The following is a 19119-nucleotide window of genomic DNA, read 5'->3' as shown; positions in this document are numbered from 1 at the left end:
TACTGTTTTACTACCGTAATTTTATAGTATGTTTCACTATCTAGTAGGTCAAATTCTCTCTCATTCTTCTTTTTCAAAGTTGTCTTCCCGTGCATTTTTCTCCCATGTAAACTTCAGAATAAGCATGTCAAGTTTTTTTTTAACAAACATTTGGAATTTGGGGATTATATTGGATTTTTAGATTAATTAAGAAAGAGCATCATACTTTTGGCACTCTTCTCTGGCTTTTAAAAATGACATCCTGTCAGAAATCTAAATGTAAAAATTGAATCAACAGGTTTTTTAAAACCTGGAAGAAAATATGGCTGAATTATTTTATAACCAGGTACAGGGAAGGCTTTCTACCTGTGATTCAAAATCCAAATGCAATAAAAGATTGATGTAATTTGAATATATAAATAAACGTTTGCATAAGAGAAGTCAAAAGGCAAGCAACAAACAGAAAATATATGCAACACAAATTGTGAATAAAGGACTAATATTAAAATGTAAATCATAATAATACTTCAGTGTTGCAGAGACAGTTAAGTGGTATGCTGGGTATCAATAATAATTGTTAAGGTTCTATTGTATGTATTAATTATAATTATATAATGTATATAATATATATAACAAACATTAATGATCCTCTGAGATTCAGCTACCAGGTCAGACTGCCTGTGTGGAAGTGCATTTGTAGCGGGAGGGCTGTGATTAAATTCTGGGGCACCGGCTTGAGCTGTAACTAAGATAAGCTATTTTTTTTCTTTTATTCATAAAAGAAACCCATTTTTTCTGCTTTGTATCTCACAACCATCACAGCTTTCCATGTCCTATCGCTCATCACCCTGACTTCTTAAGGTCCTTCGAATATACAGTAATTGTTCACCCTCTGGATAATAACAGGAATCAAGAAGTTAACTTTAATTTGTCCGTCAGTCAGCACCGACAATCCACTGCACATCTCTCTCATTCCAACAGCAGCAGGAGGGTCGGAAGCAGCCCGCCGTCCAGCATTAAGACTAAAGGGCCTGCCTGGAGCCGGCTGCAGGCGCAGCTGTGTTAGCCTCTTCCCCTGCACCTGTGGCTTATCCCGGGCCAGGGCACTTCACGGGATTTTCATAAAATAATGGAGTTATTTATACTCTGCCTTCTACCAAAGAGTACTTGCTGTAGCTGAGATTAGAGTTTGGATCTCCCACATCGTGACGTTCTGCCATGAAGGGCATGCCCTGTGTGTGCTACATCTAATGGGATACGTGACGCCTGAGCATCTGAGATGTGGTGGTGTGACCGAGGGACTGAATCATGTATGTTATTTTACTTCATTTTAAACAGCCACATGTGCCATATGGACCATGCTGCCCAGGACCACTGACGATTTTAAACATGATCTGTGTATCTGTGATGAGTGTGTCGTCTTACCATGTGCTGGCCGCTGTCAGTGCTAACCTGCTTCTCTTCCTCTAGACTCGCTCACTCAGCACAAGGTCTGGGCCTCAGAGAACCGCCCGCTGCTGCCGTGAAGGAGACACCGATCAACCCACGGCTGCTGCTAACAGCCCACCCCGTCGTCCTCGGACGCTCAAGTGAGGGGAGGGGTGGACGCAGGAAGGATGCCCTTCTATACCGTCACGTTTGCCGCCTGTGGGTGTTGTGGTTTTCACGTGAAGAAAGCTCCTTCGTGCGGCTTTCTGATGCCTGAGTGTGTGTCTCAGAGAAGCACTGACCCGCCCTGTTGGGCCTTTTCTACTAAAGCCAGTCTGTGTGTCCTAGTGATCATAATTGAGCGGCCCCAGAACCTTTGTCATTGAAGTGCCATACTGTTAAATAAAGGATGGAAATTACATTGTTTTATTACCGAGAACAAGGAGCCCCCTGAGTTTCTACGTTTCTTTATTAACGTATCATCTACTAGGTATGAAGGATGTTGGTCCGTTGTCACCTTATGTACCTGAGATTCTTCTCAAAATAATCATGAGGACAGGCGTGAGGAGCTGCAATTAATGATAATTAGTGCCATCAAAGGAGCCCCGCTTGTGCAAGCTTAGTTTCTGGTGAGGAAAGCATCACCCACCAGAGACCAGGGCCCCTGCAGGCTGCCAGGACGCTCGCCATCCCCTGCCAGAAACGGGCATTCGGGCCAAATCGTACACACGCTGGCTGGTCACCTTGTGTAGGAGAGAGATGCTAAATCCCAGCAAGTCTGAAGGTGCCAGTTAAGACTCCCTCGTGATACTGTTCCCTCCGCGTTGTTTATCTGTCACTCTTCTCAGCTGCTCTTTCTACCTCAAATAAATGTCAAGTCCCCAGCAAATACAAGGGATCAACTTCTAGAATAACCCTCCTAGAAGGGCAGTAACGATGCACATGGAAATAATGAAGGGTTTTCTCTTGGTGTTAATATAACGTATACCCCAAGTCCCCTCGTAATACTCCTGCCTCAACAACGTTGAGCCTCAGCGCAGCTCGGCAGGCCGGAGGCCTTCCTCCCACCTTGTAAATCCCGTGTCACTACACCCACTGCCTCCTGGGCTTGGCGACTTTGAGGCTCAGGTATCAATACTATGGCAGAGCTCCCATCGCACCAAAAGTTCCCGAGGTGGCTGACAAAATTGTGCAGACTCCCGGTGGAGACGAGCCACAAAGAACTCCATCCCACGGCCACATCAGCCACAGAGTGCCACCCAGGTCACGTGTCCCCCCAGGCCTGCATCCTCACAGCTAAGATTCCTGATGCCAGCCTGCCAGGAGCCACTGAAGATTCTCTCTCTAAAAGCTAATCTCTTATGAGGACACATTTGTGCCTGGCTTTAAGCATTTTCTATGTGGTACCTCATTTAATCCTGCCAACAATCCTAAAAGTTAGTTACTAGAGGTTTGCAACCCCTTACCCAAAACACATAGGGCTAAAAGTGTCTCAGAATTCTGAACTTTTTTTTTTTTTTTAATTTTGAAAGGTATGTGGCTCTCACCGCTTCTATTCAACATTATATCAGAGATTCTACTGAGAGAAGAATGCCAGGAAAGGAATTAAGGGCATACAGACTGGAAATGAAGAAGTAAAACTATTCTCAGATCACATGATACTATATGTAGAAAATTATAAGGAATTAAAGAAAAAAGTAGATTAAGCATGTTTATCAAGATTACAGAATACAAAATCTATATACAAAGCTAACTGAATTGTATTTCTATATACTATCAATAAACAATTCAAAAATGGAATTAAGAATACAATTCCATTTACAATATCATGTAAAAATAAACTAAATAGGAATAAATTTAACAAAAGAAGTATAAGATCTGTCTACTTAACAAAACATTTCTGAGATAAATTAAAGTTCTAAATAAATGGAGAAATATACCAAGTTTATGGATTAGAAGACTCAATATCGATAAGATGGCTATTTTCCTCAAATTGATCTACAAATTCAATGTAATCATCAAAATACCAGGTAGATTTTTTTATAGACTTTGAAAAGCTGATGCTACAATGTATATGAAAATGCAAAGAACCCCTAGTAGAAAATAGTAATTTCTTTAGAAAAAGAATAAAGTTGGGGGATTTATACTACCTGATTTCAAAACTTATTGGCATAAAGGTAGACTACAGATCAAGGGAAGAGAATAGAGACTCTAGGTATAAATCCTCATATTTATGGTCAAGTTGATTTCAACAAAGGTGCCAAGTCAATTCAATGCAGTAGGATAAAACAAAACAAAACAAAAAAGCACACTTACATCCTTACCACACTTACGTCATTACCTCACTCACAAAAAGAAAATGCACATGGATCCCTACCTCACACCATACACAGAAACTCAAATGGACCAGAAACCTAACTTAGGGTTTCTCAACCTCAGCACTATTGGCATTTTTGGACCAGATAATTCTCTGCTGCAGTGGCTGTCCTAGGCATCATACTATGTTTAGCACCATCGCTGGCCTCTATCTATTAGATGCCATTAGCACACCTCACCCAGTTGCGACAGTCCAGACTGTCTTCAGGTATCCCCAGATTTCCCCTGGAGAAGAGAACCGTTCCCAGCTGAGAACCACTGACCTAAAATTATAAAATGTCTAGAAGAAAACATAGCAAGAAATCTTTCTGAAAGGTCAGGCAAAGATTTTTTTAGGTAGGGCACTAAAGGCACAGTTCATAAAAACATAAATTGGACCTCAAAGTTTTAAAAAGTTTTGCTGTTCAAAAGAAACCATTAAGAAAATTAAAAGACAAGTCAGAGACTAGGAAAAATATTTGTGAAGCATATAGCTGATGAACTGTATCCAGACTATGTATAGAACTTCTATTCATTAACAAGAAGATAAACAAAGAATGGGCAAAAGACATTTCACACAAACACATATAGAAATGATTAATAAGCACATGAAAAGATGCTCAACATGAGTAGTCATTAGAGAAACGCAAAGTAAAAGCACAAGGAGACGCTACTACGCACCCTCGGGAACGGCTGCAGCCAACAGTTCTGACAATACAAGAGTTGACCAGCACGTGGAGAATCTAGGACTCCCATGCACTGCTGGTGTGGCTGCATCATTTTGCAGTTTGGTTTAAAAACTAAGCATACACTTGCCATATGACGCAGCAACTTCACTCCTAGGTATGTACCCAAGAGAAATGAAAATGTGCCTGCACAAGGACTTGTATGCAAATGTTCACAGCAACATTATTCACACCAGCCAAAAGCTAGAAGCAATCCATCAACTGATAAATGGATACACAAAATGTGCTATATCCATGCCATGGATTGCTACTCAGCAATAAAAAGGAGCAAACAACTGATACAGGCAACAACCTGGACCAACCCCAAGAACACGGTAGTTGAAAGAAGCCAGACTCAAAAGACTACATATTGTATGATTCCATTTAGATAAAATTTCTAGAGAAGATAAAATTATAGAGACAAAAAAACAGATCACTGGTTTCCTGCTGCTGGGGGTAGAAGTGGGAATAGACAGCAGACATTTTGGAGTGATGGAAATATTCTAAAACTCGATTGTGATTTTAGTTGTAAAACTGTATCCATTTACTAAAATCGTTGAACAGTACACTTGCCATGGGTAAATTTTTATGGTGCATGAATTATACACCAATAAATTTATTAAAAAAAAAAAACTATGTGGCAACCTTGGAGCTGTGCCTCTCGGATCCCACTTTAAGAAAGAATCTTCTAGGACTTCCCTGGCTGCGCAGTGGTTAAGAATCCGCCTGCCAGTGCAGGGGATGTGGGTTCGAGCCCTGGTCCGGGAAGATCCCACATGCCGCGGAGCAACTAAGCCCGTGCGCCACAACTACTGAGCCTGCGCTCTAGAGCCCGCAAGCCACAACTACTGAGCCCATGAGCCTAGAGCCCGTGCTCTGCAGCAATAGAAGCCACCACAATGAGAAGCCCGCGCACCGCAATGAAGAGTAGCCCCCGTTGGCCACAACTAGAGAAAAGCCCACATGCAGCAACAAAGACTCAGTGCAGCCAAAGATAAATAAATAAATTTTTTTAAAAAAGAAAGAATCTTCTGCTCAGCTGGAATGAATACAGTTAGCTGACGGCTGTTAGTGCCTTAAAGATCCACTTCAGCTTTCAAGCCGAGGCCACTCTCTTCCTGGGCAGTCATCCCCGGGCAAGGATCGGGCCCAGCGGGCATCAGGGGCCTGGCTAATTCTGCTAATATAAGACCCCTAACAGGCACCCGGGCTCCAGAACCTCCGTCCCCACCTGCAGTGTCTGAGGCCTCTCTGCCACCCTCTCTTCCTTCTCCTGTCCTGTCACAGCTGCATCCGCAAGCGATCCTTATGAATCCCACTTCCTCCCATTTGTATTTTTCTCGGGAGTTACCCCCAGCAAACCTCTTGCTCTCTTAACTCCCATCAGTGTCAGCTACCCGAGGCCCCCCGCCCCCCCCCCAGCAAGGATTGTGATGCATGTGACCCCCCCCCCAGGCACTCGGGCAGCAGCCTGCAGCCTCATATTTCTTCCATGACACATACCACATTGAGTGGAACACAGAAAACTATTGATCGTCTCGTGTGTTCAGGTCTGATTTTGCCTCTAATTCAGAAAAACCTCTATTTTAGTGCCTTTGGCTTTGGGAATTGTGGATTAGGGACTGTGGGACTTGTATTCTTATCTGTGGCTACTCGGCTTTCTGGCGATATTACACCAGTGGATGGAAGGACTGGGGTTTGAACACGGAGTCCCTACATGGCACTGCAAGTTCGTCAGGCTTAACTGCAGCTCTGAGAATGTCCAATGGACTGGTAATGACGGATATTTTAAATGTTTCCTAATGCCTACCACGTGCAGCTAACTACCCTCATAAAACACAGGGCCTCAAACTCAATCAACGTGTTTCCAAGAAGCTGTAATTAGCGGTTGTTTTCAGCCTTTGTTAAATGGCAAAACCCGTTAAGTGAGGTTGCATGAATGTTTCAATAGATACGTCAGGTGGCAACAGAACTGCTCCGGTTAAAGAGTGGGGAGGGAAGAGAGGGTTCCAGATCCTTGCCCAAAGATCCATTCCTTCCTCCCCATGGGATCACCGCCGCAGTGCCTCTGTGGATACTTATGGGATCATCTCAAAACCACTACATCTGGTCCAATCCTCCACTTCACTTGCAGAGAAGCTGACACCTTCAACATCATTCAACTAATGAGCAGTAATCTACAAAAACCATCTAAAATCAGAACTCCCCACTCACAATGGCACAAACTGAAATTGTCTGTGAGTAAGGGACACCCTTGATCAAACTCAGAATACTGCTTTGAAAGGCAAACAACACTGAAAAGTAGAGTCACAAATGAGACTTCATTTGATGTCAGTTAAAGCTGCTTTGTGTCATGCCGGCCACTCCCATTATCTTGTACATCCAGTGCCACATTTTTTAATAAAACATTTTTCACCATGCGTTACATTAAATACTATTATCCTCTCAGGTGTTTAGAAGTGCCATTTAGGGCATTAAAAGATTTAATTTCTAGATAGTTACTTACAATCATGCCACCTTGTAATTGTGTTTGAAAAGCGTATGAGAAAATTCTGAGCTGACTTCTCGAACTTTAATGTGAATTCGAATCATCTGGGGATATTGTTAAAGGTAGATTCTGATTCAGTAGATCTGGGTGGGGCCCAAAACGCTGCATTTGTAAAAAGCTGCCAGATGATGTCATGGAAGCTGCTTGAATTGCAAGGATTTGGAATACTCAGAGGGATAACTTTACATACCATTTAGTTCTGTACAGGAATTAATGATTTGGAGATTTTAATGTCTTTTTTTAAACCAAATTGCTGCTTCTAGCCGTGTGTTGCAAACACGTTGTAAAATTCGATCAAGGTATTTCTTAGAAAATGCTTAGGGCAGTGACTCTCAACCCTGACAGAACATCAGAATCACCTGAGGGGGTTTAAAAATACACAAACACCAAGGATTCTGATTTAACTTGTTTGGGCATCCATATATTTGGGTGGGGCGGGTGGTATTTGTCTGTTTAGTTCTGTGCAGTTTTTTGTTTTGTTTAATTTTTGAATTTTATTTATTTTTTTATACAGCAGGTTCTTATTAGTCATCAGTTTTATACACATCAGTGTATACATGTCAATCCCAATCGCCCAATTCATCACACCACCATCCCCACCCCCCCCCACGGTTTTCCCCCCTTGGTGTCCATACGTTTGTTCTCTACATCTGTGTCTCAACTTCTGCCCTGCACACCGGTTTTATCACGTGTGAGGTTCACCTATCAACCACCACAGTGAAGATAGAGACCACCTCCATCACAATGATCCCTCATGACCACATTCCCCTTTGTAACCACACCTACTTACCCCACTTCCTTAACTCCTGGCAACCAGTAATCTGTTTTCCATTTCTATAACTTTGTCCTTTCAAGAATGTTATGTAAATGGAATGGAATGTTGTGTAAATGGAATCATACAATATGTATCCTTTGGCATTGGCTTTTATCCCTCAGCAAAATTCTCTGATAACTCATCTAGGCTGTGTGTATCAATAGTTGGTAACTTTTTATTGTTGAGCAGTACCCCATGGCATGTTTATTTAACTACTAAACTATCCCAAGTTTACTTAACTATTCACCCCTTGAAGAGGGTGAAGACATGCCCCAGGCCAGTGTGATGTTCATGTATCAACTTGACTGGATCATGTGATGCCCAGATATTTGGTCAAACATCATTCTGGGTGTGTCCATGAGGATGTTCCTGGGTGAAATTAACATTTGCATGGGTAGACTGAGTAAAGCAGGTTGCCCTCCCCACTGTGGGTGGGCCTCATCCAATCAGTTGAAGGCCTGGCTAGAACAAAAAGGCTGAACCTCCTTAATAAGGCGGATCTCCTCCTGCCTGACTGCCTTGAACTGAGACATCCATCTTTTCCTGCCTTTGGACTCAAACTGAAACATCGTCTCTTCTTGGGTCTCGAGCCTGCAGGCGTTCAGACTGGAGCTCACACCACCAGCTCCCCTGGGTCTACAGCCTGCCAAATGTGGATCTTGAGACTCTCCAGCCTCCAGCAGCACACAAGCCAATTCCTTACAATAAATGTCTCCTATTGGTTCTGTGTCTGTGGAGGACCTTGACTAATACACTCAGTGTGTGACACAAAGTAGGTATTTGAATATTTGCCGAACCTGGATTTGAATCCACGGGAAGTTGACAAGCCCTTCAAGTCTTTGAAGGAAGTATGGTGGCATATTGTGGTGGATGATTTAGGAGTCTAAGCAGCTTGGCGGGGTGGGATGGAGGGTCAAGTGTTGACGGGGTGGGTGGGGGAGCAGAGCCCAGTCTGTCATCTCCCTCCACCAAGGACGGTTCCTGGAGCAGGATGAACACTGGGGCCTACACTCTGACCCGGGTGAAGCCGTCAGGCACAGGGCTCACCAGCCCAGAGAGAATCCATGGAGTATCATGGAACCTCTTGGTAAAACTGGGTTCTAGTCTTCACCTACCACTTGGTAGAACCAGGGCAGGTTGACTTAAGAATCCTGGGAGTCAGGGAAGTTATGTGTAAAGTGGTGATGATTCTGCACTTACTGCACATGTCATAATAATACAGGGGTCTTTGTAAGGATCAGAAGAAGGTGTGAAAGGTCTTCATAAGCCACCAGGCACTATGAAAATGTAACCTATGACTATTCTTGTTCTAACAGAAACACAGGAGCTGGTTTGCATTAATCATGAGGAAACAAAAATCAGAACAAATTGATGAGGTGTCTGAGAATAAACCACTGGCAGAGTTTCTCAGAGCACTGAGAGGGACCTTCTGGCCCAGGGTCACCAGCAATGCCGACTCCTGAGCCACTTCAGAGGACCAAATCAGGACCCCTGGGAGGAGTGACTAGTTAAACCTAAAGTTTGAAATCTCTCAGCTCTGCTCTTTAAAGGGAATGCAATAACATCCAGTGCTCCTGGATGTGGTCAGGCCAGTGAGGGTGAAACCAATATTCTACGCTGATCTTTGGGAAGGAAAGGAAAACAAGGGTATTTACTGTGAAGCATTAAAAAATTAGATCCAAAGCATGAAACTAAAGCAAAATGTGTAAATATCCACCTCTCCATGAAATAGCTCTGTTTTACAAAATGTGTCATTCTGTATTGTGTAGAGGATCAATGTAGGTTGATAACTAAAATAAATAGCAAGCTTATCTCTCCTTCTATGTTTATATTTAAAGCCACTATTTTATTTCATGTAACAAGTGGTGACTTAATTGCAGATACAGTGAAAAAATGATCATAAACATTTTTGTGTTCTTGTCATTACTTCCTTACACATAACCTTTCCCTTAGTTAGAGAGAATCATATTGAGGAGAATAGGCTTTATTTAGGAAGAATGCAAGGAAAACAGATAATGGCCAAGTTTTTGACTTCCAAAATATTGGGGAAGAAATAGAATAGGCTTAATAACCTAAAAACACTTCTGCTGCAACATATCTAGAAAACTAAAGAAAAATATTACAAACTTCTTTATAAATGTATTGTAGAACCCCTAAAAAAGAAAGGAAATTCCAAGTGGGTGGGAATCAGAAAGGAGCCATAACATGAGAACCACCTGAGTCTGAGGGCTGAAGGCTGCTGCCCGGGAATGGGGTGGGGGGGGGGGGGGCGGGGAGTGGGCTCTGGGAAGCAGGGGCTTGTGTATAACGGAAAACAGGGTCAGCAGATGAGGTTATGGGCCTGTGTTAGTGAGTGGTATTGGAGTGGAGACCCTCCAGGTAAAACTGAAATTCTGTCCAGTACACACTCAGTGAAGGAGACTAGGAAAAAATTCTATACTAGTTGACAAGCTAGACTATCTGGCTTGGAGTTCCAATCAAGGAGAAAAAAAATCATTCCTTTCATACCATGTTTTATGAACTAAAATTAGAAAAGCAATGACATGAGTATAAAAACTGTACTTATAAGTTCGAAAACATACTTATAAATAATTGATACAGAAAAGAAAGCATAATGGAAATAAATAAGATAATATTTAGACCTGAAGTAAAAACTCCTTGCTTCAGCTAAAGCAAGATTTAGAGGGAAATATATAGCTCTAATTGCTTACATTAGTAAAGAAAAAACTCACTACAAACTAATTAGCTAAATATTCAACAAAAGAGGTTGGGAAAAGAACTATATAGTAAATTAAAGAAGCGACAGGAAGGAAATAATAAAGCTAATAGAAATTAACAAAATAAAAATAAATGAAAGAATTCATCCAACAAAAGGTGATTCTTTGGAAACACTGATAAAATAGGTAAATTTCTGAAAGCCTAATCAAGCTAATTAACATCATAAAAACATAAGAAGGCAGTGTGAAACTCACCAGTAATGTTATATAGTCAAAGATTCTGTAATATGATAATGGTGGTGTGTAATTCACTTAAAACTCCACTTTAGGTTTTAAAAAAATGTAGCAAAAATAACCATAACTACAATAATCTGTTATTAGTTATACAATATAAAAATACATAAATTGAATCATCAATAACCTAAAATGTGAGGTGGGGAAAGGTAAAAATGTAAAGCATAAGAACTCTATTTAGGTTAAGCTGTTATTAGTTTAAAATAGGGTGTTATAATTTTAAGATATTTTATGTAAGCCTCATGGTCACCATAAGGGAAAAACCTGTAGTAATTACGGAAAAACATAATAAAGAAGACAAAGCATAGTGATACCACAAGACATCAAAACACACACAAAAAGACAGCAGGATAGGATTCAAGGAAGAATGGGTCTACAAAACAACCAGAAAAGAAGACCAAAAGGGCAAGAGTAAGTCTTTAGGTATCAGTAGTTACTTTAAATATAAACAGATTATATTTTCCAACCAAAGATATAAAATAGCTGGAAGGATAAAAAGAACAAGATCCAACAATACGCTGCCTACAAGAAATTCACTTTAGTGTTAAGACATGCATAAACTGAGAACAAAGGGCTGGGAAAAGATATTTCAAGTACATGGTAACCAAACAAAAGCAGAGGTAACTATACTTATGCCAGATAAAATAGACTTTAAATTTAAAATGGTAAAAAAAGCCAAATAAAGTCAGTATATAATGATAAAGGAGCCCATATATCAGGAAGATATAACAATTTTAAGTATTAATGCATCCAACATCAGAGCACCTAAATACATAAAGCAAAAACTAACATAGCCAAAAGGAGAAATAAACAGCAATATAATAATGGTTGGGGACTTTAATATCCCATTCTTTACAATGGATAGAGTATCCAGACAGAGAATCAGTAAGAAAACAGCAGACTTAAGCAACACTTATGAAGGTAATAGACATATACTGAACATTCTATCTGACAACAGCAGAATACATGTTCTTCTGACATGCACATGAAACATTTTCTAGAACAGGCCATGTATTAGGTCACAAAACAAGTCTTAGCAAATTCAAGAAGATTGAAATTAGTCAAGTATCTTCTCTGACCAAAATGGTATAAAACTAGAAATCAATAAGAGGAAAAGTGAACATTTTACAAATACATGGAGAGTAAACAATACTCTTCTGAACAATCAATGAATCAGAGAAGAAATTAAAGGAGAAATAAAGTATCTTGAGACAAACAAAAATGTAAACATAACATACCAAAACTTATGGGATGCAGCAAAAGCTGTTCTAAGAAGGAAGTTTATAGCAATAAATGCCTACATTAAGAAGAAATATCCCAAATAAACAATGTAAATCTATGCCTTAAGCAACAAGAAAAAGAACAACAAACTGAGACCATAGTTAGCAGAAGGAAAGAAATAATAAAGATTAGAGCAGACATAAATGAAACAGAGAACAGGAAAACAACAGAAAAGATTAACCAAGATAAGAATTGGTTCTTTGAAAAGATAAACAAAATTGACAAATCTTTAGGTAGACTAACCAAAGGAAAAAGAGAGAGGAGCCAAATCAATAACTTATAAATGAAAAATAGACATTACAAATGATACCACAAAATTACAAAGATCATAATAGGCTACTATGGACAACTATACACCAACAAACCGGACAACTTAGAAGAAATGGAAAAATTCTTAGAAACATACAAACCACCAAGACTGAAGTGGGAAGAAATAGAAAGTCTGAATAGACCAATTATTAGTAAGGAGATTGAATCAGTAATCAAAAATGTCCCAACAAAGAAAAGTCCAGGACCAGATGGCTTCACTGGTGAATTTTACAAACATTTGAAGAATTAACATCAATCTTTCTCAAACTCTTTCAAAACATCAAAGAGGAGGAAATCCTTTAAACTCATTTTATGAAGCCAGCACTAGCCTGATACTAAAACCAGGTAAGGACACTACCAGAAAAGAAAACCATAGGCTAATATCCCTCATGAATATAGATGCAAAAGTTCTGCAAACTGAATTCATTAGCACATTAAAAGGATCATTTACCATGACCAAGTGGGCTTTATCCCTCATGTGTAAGGATGTTTCAACATAAACAAATCAGTGTGATATATCATGTTGACAGAATGAAAGAAAACAATCATATGATCATTGCAGTTGACACAGAAAAAGCATTTGACAAAATTCAACATCTCTTTATGGTTTAAAAAAACTCCAACAAATTAGGTACAGAAGGAACATACCTCAACATAATAAACAACATATATAACAAGCTCACAGTTAATACCGCTCAATGGTGAAACGTTGAAAGCTTTTCCTCTAAGATCAGGAACAAGACAAGGGTGCCCACTCTCACCACCCTGTTTAACATAATACTGGAAGTGCTTGCCAGGTCAATCAGGCAAGAAAAGAAATAAAAGGCGTTAGAATTGGAAAGGAAGAATAAAATAGTCTCTATCTGCAGATGGTATAATTTTATATGTAGAAAATCCTGAAGACTCCACCCCAAAACTGTTATATCTAAACAACAAATTCATTAAAATTGGAGGATACAAAATTAACATACAAAAGTCAGTAGTGTTTCTGTACACTAACAACAAATTATCTGAAAAAGAAATCAAGAGGGCTTCCCTGGTGGCGCAGTGGTTAAGAATCCACCTGCCAATGCAGGGGACAGGGTTCAAGGCCTGGTCTGGGAAGATCCCACATGCCACGGAGCAACTAAGACCGTGCACCACAACTACTGAGGCTGCGTGCCACAACTACAGAAGCCTACACACCTAGAGCCCGTGCTCCACAACGAGAGAAGCCACCACAATGATAAGCGCATGCACCGCAACAAAGAGCAGCGCCCACTTGCCGCAACTAGAGAAAGCCCGCCCACAGCAATGAAGACTCAACGCAGCCAAAAATAAATAAATTAATTTTTAAAAAAAGAAATCAAGAAAACGATCCCATTTACAATGGCATCAAAACAATAAAATTCTTAGGAATAAACTTAACCAAAAAGTTGAAAGATCTCTACTCTGAAAACTACAAGCCATTAATGTTTAAAAATTAAAGACAAATAAATGGACAGGTGTCCTGTGTTCCTGGATTGGAAGAATTAGTAATATTAAAATGTCAATATCACCAAAAGCCATCTATATATTCAGTGCAATCCCTATCAAACTTCCAATGTCTTTTTTTTTTTTTTTTTTTTTTACAGAAGTAGAAAAACAATCCTGAAGGCTGTATGAAACCACAAAAGATGCCAAATAACCAAAGCAGTCTTGTTAAAGAACAGCAAAGCAGGAGGCATCACACTTCCCAATTTCAAGCTATACTATAGAACAGTATGGTACTGGTATAAAAACAAATAGATCAATGAAACAGAATCAGGAGCCCAGAAATAAATCCAAGCATATATGGTCAACTGATATTTGACAAAGGAACCAAGAATACTCAATGGAGAAAAGACAGTCTCCAATAAATGGTCCTGGGATAATTGGATATTCACATGTAAAACAATGAAATTTGACCTCTATCTTAACACCACTCAAAAATTAACTCTAAATGGGTTAAAGACTTGAATGTAAGACTTGAAACCACGAAACTCCTAGAAGAAAACATAGGGGAAAAAAAGCTCCTTGATATGAGTCTTGGCAATGATTTCTTGGATATGACACCTAAAGCACAAGCAACGAAATAAAAAATTAACAAGTGGGACTACATCAAACTAAAAAGCTTCTGCACAGGAAAACAATCAACAAAGTGAAAAGACAGTCTATGGAATGGGAAAAATTGCTTACAAACCATATATTTAAGATAATATCAAAAATATATAATGAATTCATATGACTCAAAGCAAAAAGATGAATAATCCAATTTAAAAATGGGCTGATGATCTGAATACACATTTTTACAAAGACAACATATAACTGACCAACAGGTACAATGAAAAGGTGCTCAACATCACTAGTCATTAGGGAAATGAAAATCAAAACCACAATGAGATATCGCCTCACACCTGTTAGAATGGTTGTCATAAAAAGATAAGAGATAATAGATGTATTGATAGATGAGGATGTGGAGAAAAGAGAACCCTTGTGCATTGTTGGTGGGATTGTAAACTGGTACAACCACTATGGATAACTGCATAGAGGATCCTCAAAAAATTAAAAATAAAATTGCCATATGACCCAGTAATCCCATTTCTGGGTATACATCCAAAGAAAATGAAATCATTATCTCAAAGAGGTATCTCGCCCCATGTTCACTGCGAAGATATGGAAACAACCTAAGTGTCCATTGATGAATGAATAAAGAACATGTGATACATATATATACAATGGAATATTATTCAACTGTGAAAAACTAGGATATCCTTCCATTTGTGACAGTATGGATGGAACTTGAGCATTATGCTTTGTGAAATAAGTCAGACAGAGGAAGATGGATACTGTATGATCTCACTTATATGTGGAATCAGAAAGAAAAAAAAAAACTCAAAGCAAAAGACCTAGTTTGTGGTTTCTAGAGGTTGGGGGCGGGGGCATGGGAAGATTGGAGGAAGGTGGTCAAAAGGTAGAAACTTCCAGTTATAAGAGAAATAGGACTACAAATATAATGTACAACACGCTGACTACAGCTCACACTGCTGTATGATACATATGAAAGTTAAGAGAGTAAATCACAAGGAAATTTTCTTTTTTGCTTTCTCTCTTTATTGTATCTATATGTGATGATGGTGCTACCTAAACTTATTGCAGTAATCATTTCACAATACATGTAAGTAAACCATTATGTTGTAAATCTTAAATTTACACAGTGAGGTATGTCAATTATATCTCAAAAAAACTGGAAAAGATTAAAATAAAGAAATGAAATCATCTATTCATCAAAAGATCACTGAGAATGCTGTTAAAATAAGTAACTCTCTGAAAGCTTAATCAAGGAGGAAAAAAGAAAGTAATAAAAATAATACTAGACTTGAAAAGGGAAACACACACATATACACAACTCTAATTTTTCAAATTTGAAGTATTTTGAAAACTTTTATGAAATTGATAATAAACAACTGATAGAAAACCAGAGAAAGTTGATCTAATGTTATGTTAGAAATGAGTAGACATAATTCAGCAAAAATAGGCTAACACCAAAAATCAAAAGTATAATAACAGTAGAGAATAGAATATAAGCATGTGCCAAGCAAACCTCTGTCTGTAAGAAAAAATAAAAGATAGCCACTGGAGAAGGTGTGGAGAAAAGGGAACCCTCCTCCACTGTTGGTGGGAATGTAAGGTGATGCAGCCACTGTGGAAAACAGTGTGGAGGTTCCTCAGAAAACTAAAAATAGAATTACCATATGATATAGCAATCCCACTCCTGGGCATATACCTGGACAAAACTATAATTCAGAAAGATGCATGCAACCCTATATTCATAGCAGCACTATTTACAATAGCCAAGACATGGAAGCAGCCTAAATGTCCATCGACAGATGAATGGATAAAGAAGATGTGGTACATATATACAATGGAATAGTACTCAGCCATAAAAATAATGAAATAATGCCATTTACAGCAATGTGGATGCAACTAGAGATTATCATACTAAGGGAAGTACGTCAGAAAGAGAAAGACAAGTACCATATATCACTTATATGTGGAATCTAGAATATGGCACAAATGAACCTATCTACGAAACAGAAACAGAATCACAGACATAGAGAACAGACTTGTGGTTGCCGGGGGTTGGGGGGGGGGGAGAGGGAGGGATGGAGTGGGAGTTTGGGATTAGCAGATGCAACTAGTATATATAGGATGGATAAACAACAAGATCCTACTGTAAAGCACAGGGAACTATATCCAATCTCCTGGGATAAACCATAATGGAAAAGAATATTAAAAAAAAGAATGTATATATGTGTAAAACTGAGTCACTTTGCTGTACAGCAGAGATTGGCACAATACTGTAAATATACTTCAATTAAAAAAAAAAGATAGCCAATATAGGTTAATCTCAGACATATATTTTATTTGCCTACAATTTGGGGGGGGGGGGAACCTTTTCAGCAAGGAAAGACTGCACAGGTAAGGAGCAAAATAGGACAGTCTCAGTCATCAAACATTTCTTATTAATTGCTGGTGGGAATGCAAACCGGTACAGCCACTTTGAAAGACAATTTGGCAATTTCTTATAAAACTGAATATACTCTTACGACATAAACCAGCAGTTACGCTCCTCAGTGTTGACCCAAAGGAACTGAAAATTATGTCCACACAAAAACCTGCATGCAGATGTTTATAGCAGCTTTATTCATATTTGCCAAAATATGGAAACAACCAAAATGTCCTTCAGTAGGTGAATGACTAAACTACAGTAAATGCAGACAATGGAATATTATTCAGCGCTAAAAAGAAATGAGCTATCAAGCCATAAAAAGACAGGGAGGAACATTAAATACTAATTTCCATGTGAAAGAAGGCTACATTCTGTATGATTCCAATAGAGTGGACCCTTGCACAACGTGGGTTTGAACTCTGAGGATCCACTTATACACGGAAATTTTCTTTTCTCGCTAAATACGGATGATAGTACTACACAATCCGCGGTTGCTTGAATCTGCAGATGTGGAACGGCAGACATGGAGAGCTGACTGATGTTATACGTGAATGTTTGACTGCAGGGATGGTCACTGCCCCCAAGCCCCACATCGTCCAAGGGTCAGGTGTATATCACCTTCTAGAAAAAGGCAAAACTATGGAGATAGTAAAAAGATCAGTGATTGCCAAAATATAAAAAAAAATTTTTTTAAGACTAGTGGTTGCCAGGAGTTGGGGAGAGGAAGGCTGAATAAGTGGGGTACAGAGAATTGTTAGAGCAGAGAAAATACTCTATGACACCATGTTGATGAATACATTTCACCATACATTTGTTTAAACCCACAGAATGTATTGAGTTGGCCAAAAAGTTCGTTCTGGTTTCTCCATAACATCTTATGGAAAAACCTGACCGAACTTTTTGGACAACCCAGTACAACACCAAGAGTGAACCCTAATGTAAACGATGGACTTGTGTGATTATGACGTGTCAATATAGGTTCATCGGTTGTAACAAATGTACCATCTGATGCGGGATGTTGATAATGGGGAGGCTGTGTACTTCAGGGGACACATGGTAAATCTCTGTACCTTTCAGTCTTATGGTGAACCTCAAAGTCCTCTAGAAAGAAAACAAAAACAGTAAATGTTTTACTTCAAGATAGCAATGTAGAAGGACCCCGAACGCATTTCCTGCCACCAGACGCATCAAATCTACTGCTACCTACGGGACAATTTCATGTGAAAGAAACCCCAAAACTACATAAGTGACTCCTACCCACCAGGTGAATGAGAGGGGAAAAACACATCCAATCTGTAGGACAGGCTGAGACACAGTCTCACCATGAACCCCACTCTCTGTGCAGCGACCCACAGTCGGGAGGAAACTCACAACCCTTCTCCCTGACGAGTGAAAGGTTTGCACCCCGCATCTGGAACCGCAGCTTTTAACACCTGCCCCTGAGAGAGAAAACCGCCAAACATCAAGCTTTAAAAGCCAGTGGGGCTTGTGTCCCCAAGACCCCCAAGGCTATAGAGGTCTGAGAAACACTTCTTGAAAGGCTCATACACAAAGACTCAGACCCCGGCGAGCAGAGCAGAGCAGAGGCAGCCGACTGAAAAGCACCCAGTCTTCCTGTGCAAGAGGCCTATTTGCTTACAGGACGCTTATGGCCTGCAGGGCAGACCTCCAGTTTGACTCACATCCAAGAGTCTGACTGAAGTACTCTCCAAAGAGTACTGGGGGCTGGGGGGCACCAACTTCCTGACCCCCCCTGACCTCCCTCTGCCTCACTCCAGGTTGCTGGTACCTTCCAGAATGGAGCGTGTGCACTGCATACTCCCGGTGCCCCAGCCCAGGGGTCGCCCCCTGATCGCCTGCTTCCGGTGGCCAGCAGGGCAACATTCACAGGTCCCCCAGGGCTGTAACAATGGAGAAACCACTCTTAACCGGCTACACCCAGGGTACAACAGAGTGGCAGCTGACTGAAAAATGGAGTCTTTCTGCAAAAGAGGCCTGTTAGCTTATCTTCAAAGCTGGGGCTGGAGGGGTAGGCCTCTAATTAAAATCACATTTTAGAGCAGGCTGTAATCCTCTCTTCAGAGGCCCTGGATGGCAGGCACTACATCTGCGCTCTCCCTCTGCTTTATTCAAGGTCATTGGTACCTCCCAAAAAAGAG

The 19119-nt window shown here is 39.9% G+C and overlaps 1 protein-coding gene and 1 long non-coding RNA gene across 4 annotated transcripts in view; one reads left to right on the top strand and one right to left on the bottom strand.

The window, feature by feature from the left end:
• LOC132356552 (uncharacterized) overlaps positions 1 to 19119 on the bottom strand; it is a 134543-nt gene that overhangs the window by 12844 nt on the left and 102580 nt on the right. The window lies entirely within an intron of this gene.
• The window catches only part of MCPH1 (microcephalin 1), a 297872-nt gene that overhangs the window by 225163 nt on the left and 53590 nt on the right, over positions 1 to 19119 (top strand). Inside the window, exon 12 of one of the 3 annotated variants that reach the window (XM_059909402.1) lies at positions 1450 to 1826. The exons of 1 other annotated variant lie outside the window; for it this stretch is intronic. In XM_059909402.1, the coding sequence (XP_059765385.1) occupies positions 1450 to 1684 (235 nt within the window). In that variant the 3' untranslated portion in view covers positions 1685 to 1826. Of the gene's footprint in view, positions 1 to 1449; positions 1827 to 19119 lie in introns of those variants that run through there. One more of the 3 variants, XM_059909404.1, reaches the window with a different exon arrangement.

This window comes from Balaenoptera ricei, chromosome 21 (assembly GCF_028023285.1).
Source record: "Balaenoptera ricei isolate mBalRic1 chromosome 21, mBalRic1.hap2, whole genome shotgun sequence".
In the NCBI taxonomy this organism is placed as follows: domain Eukaryota; kingdom Metazoa; phylum Chordata; class Mammalia; order Artiodactyla; family Balaenopteridae; genus Balaenoptera; species Balaenoptera ricei.
Note: the sequence above shows the minus strand (reverse complement) of the source record. Positions and strands in the feature narration are given on the sequence as shown.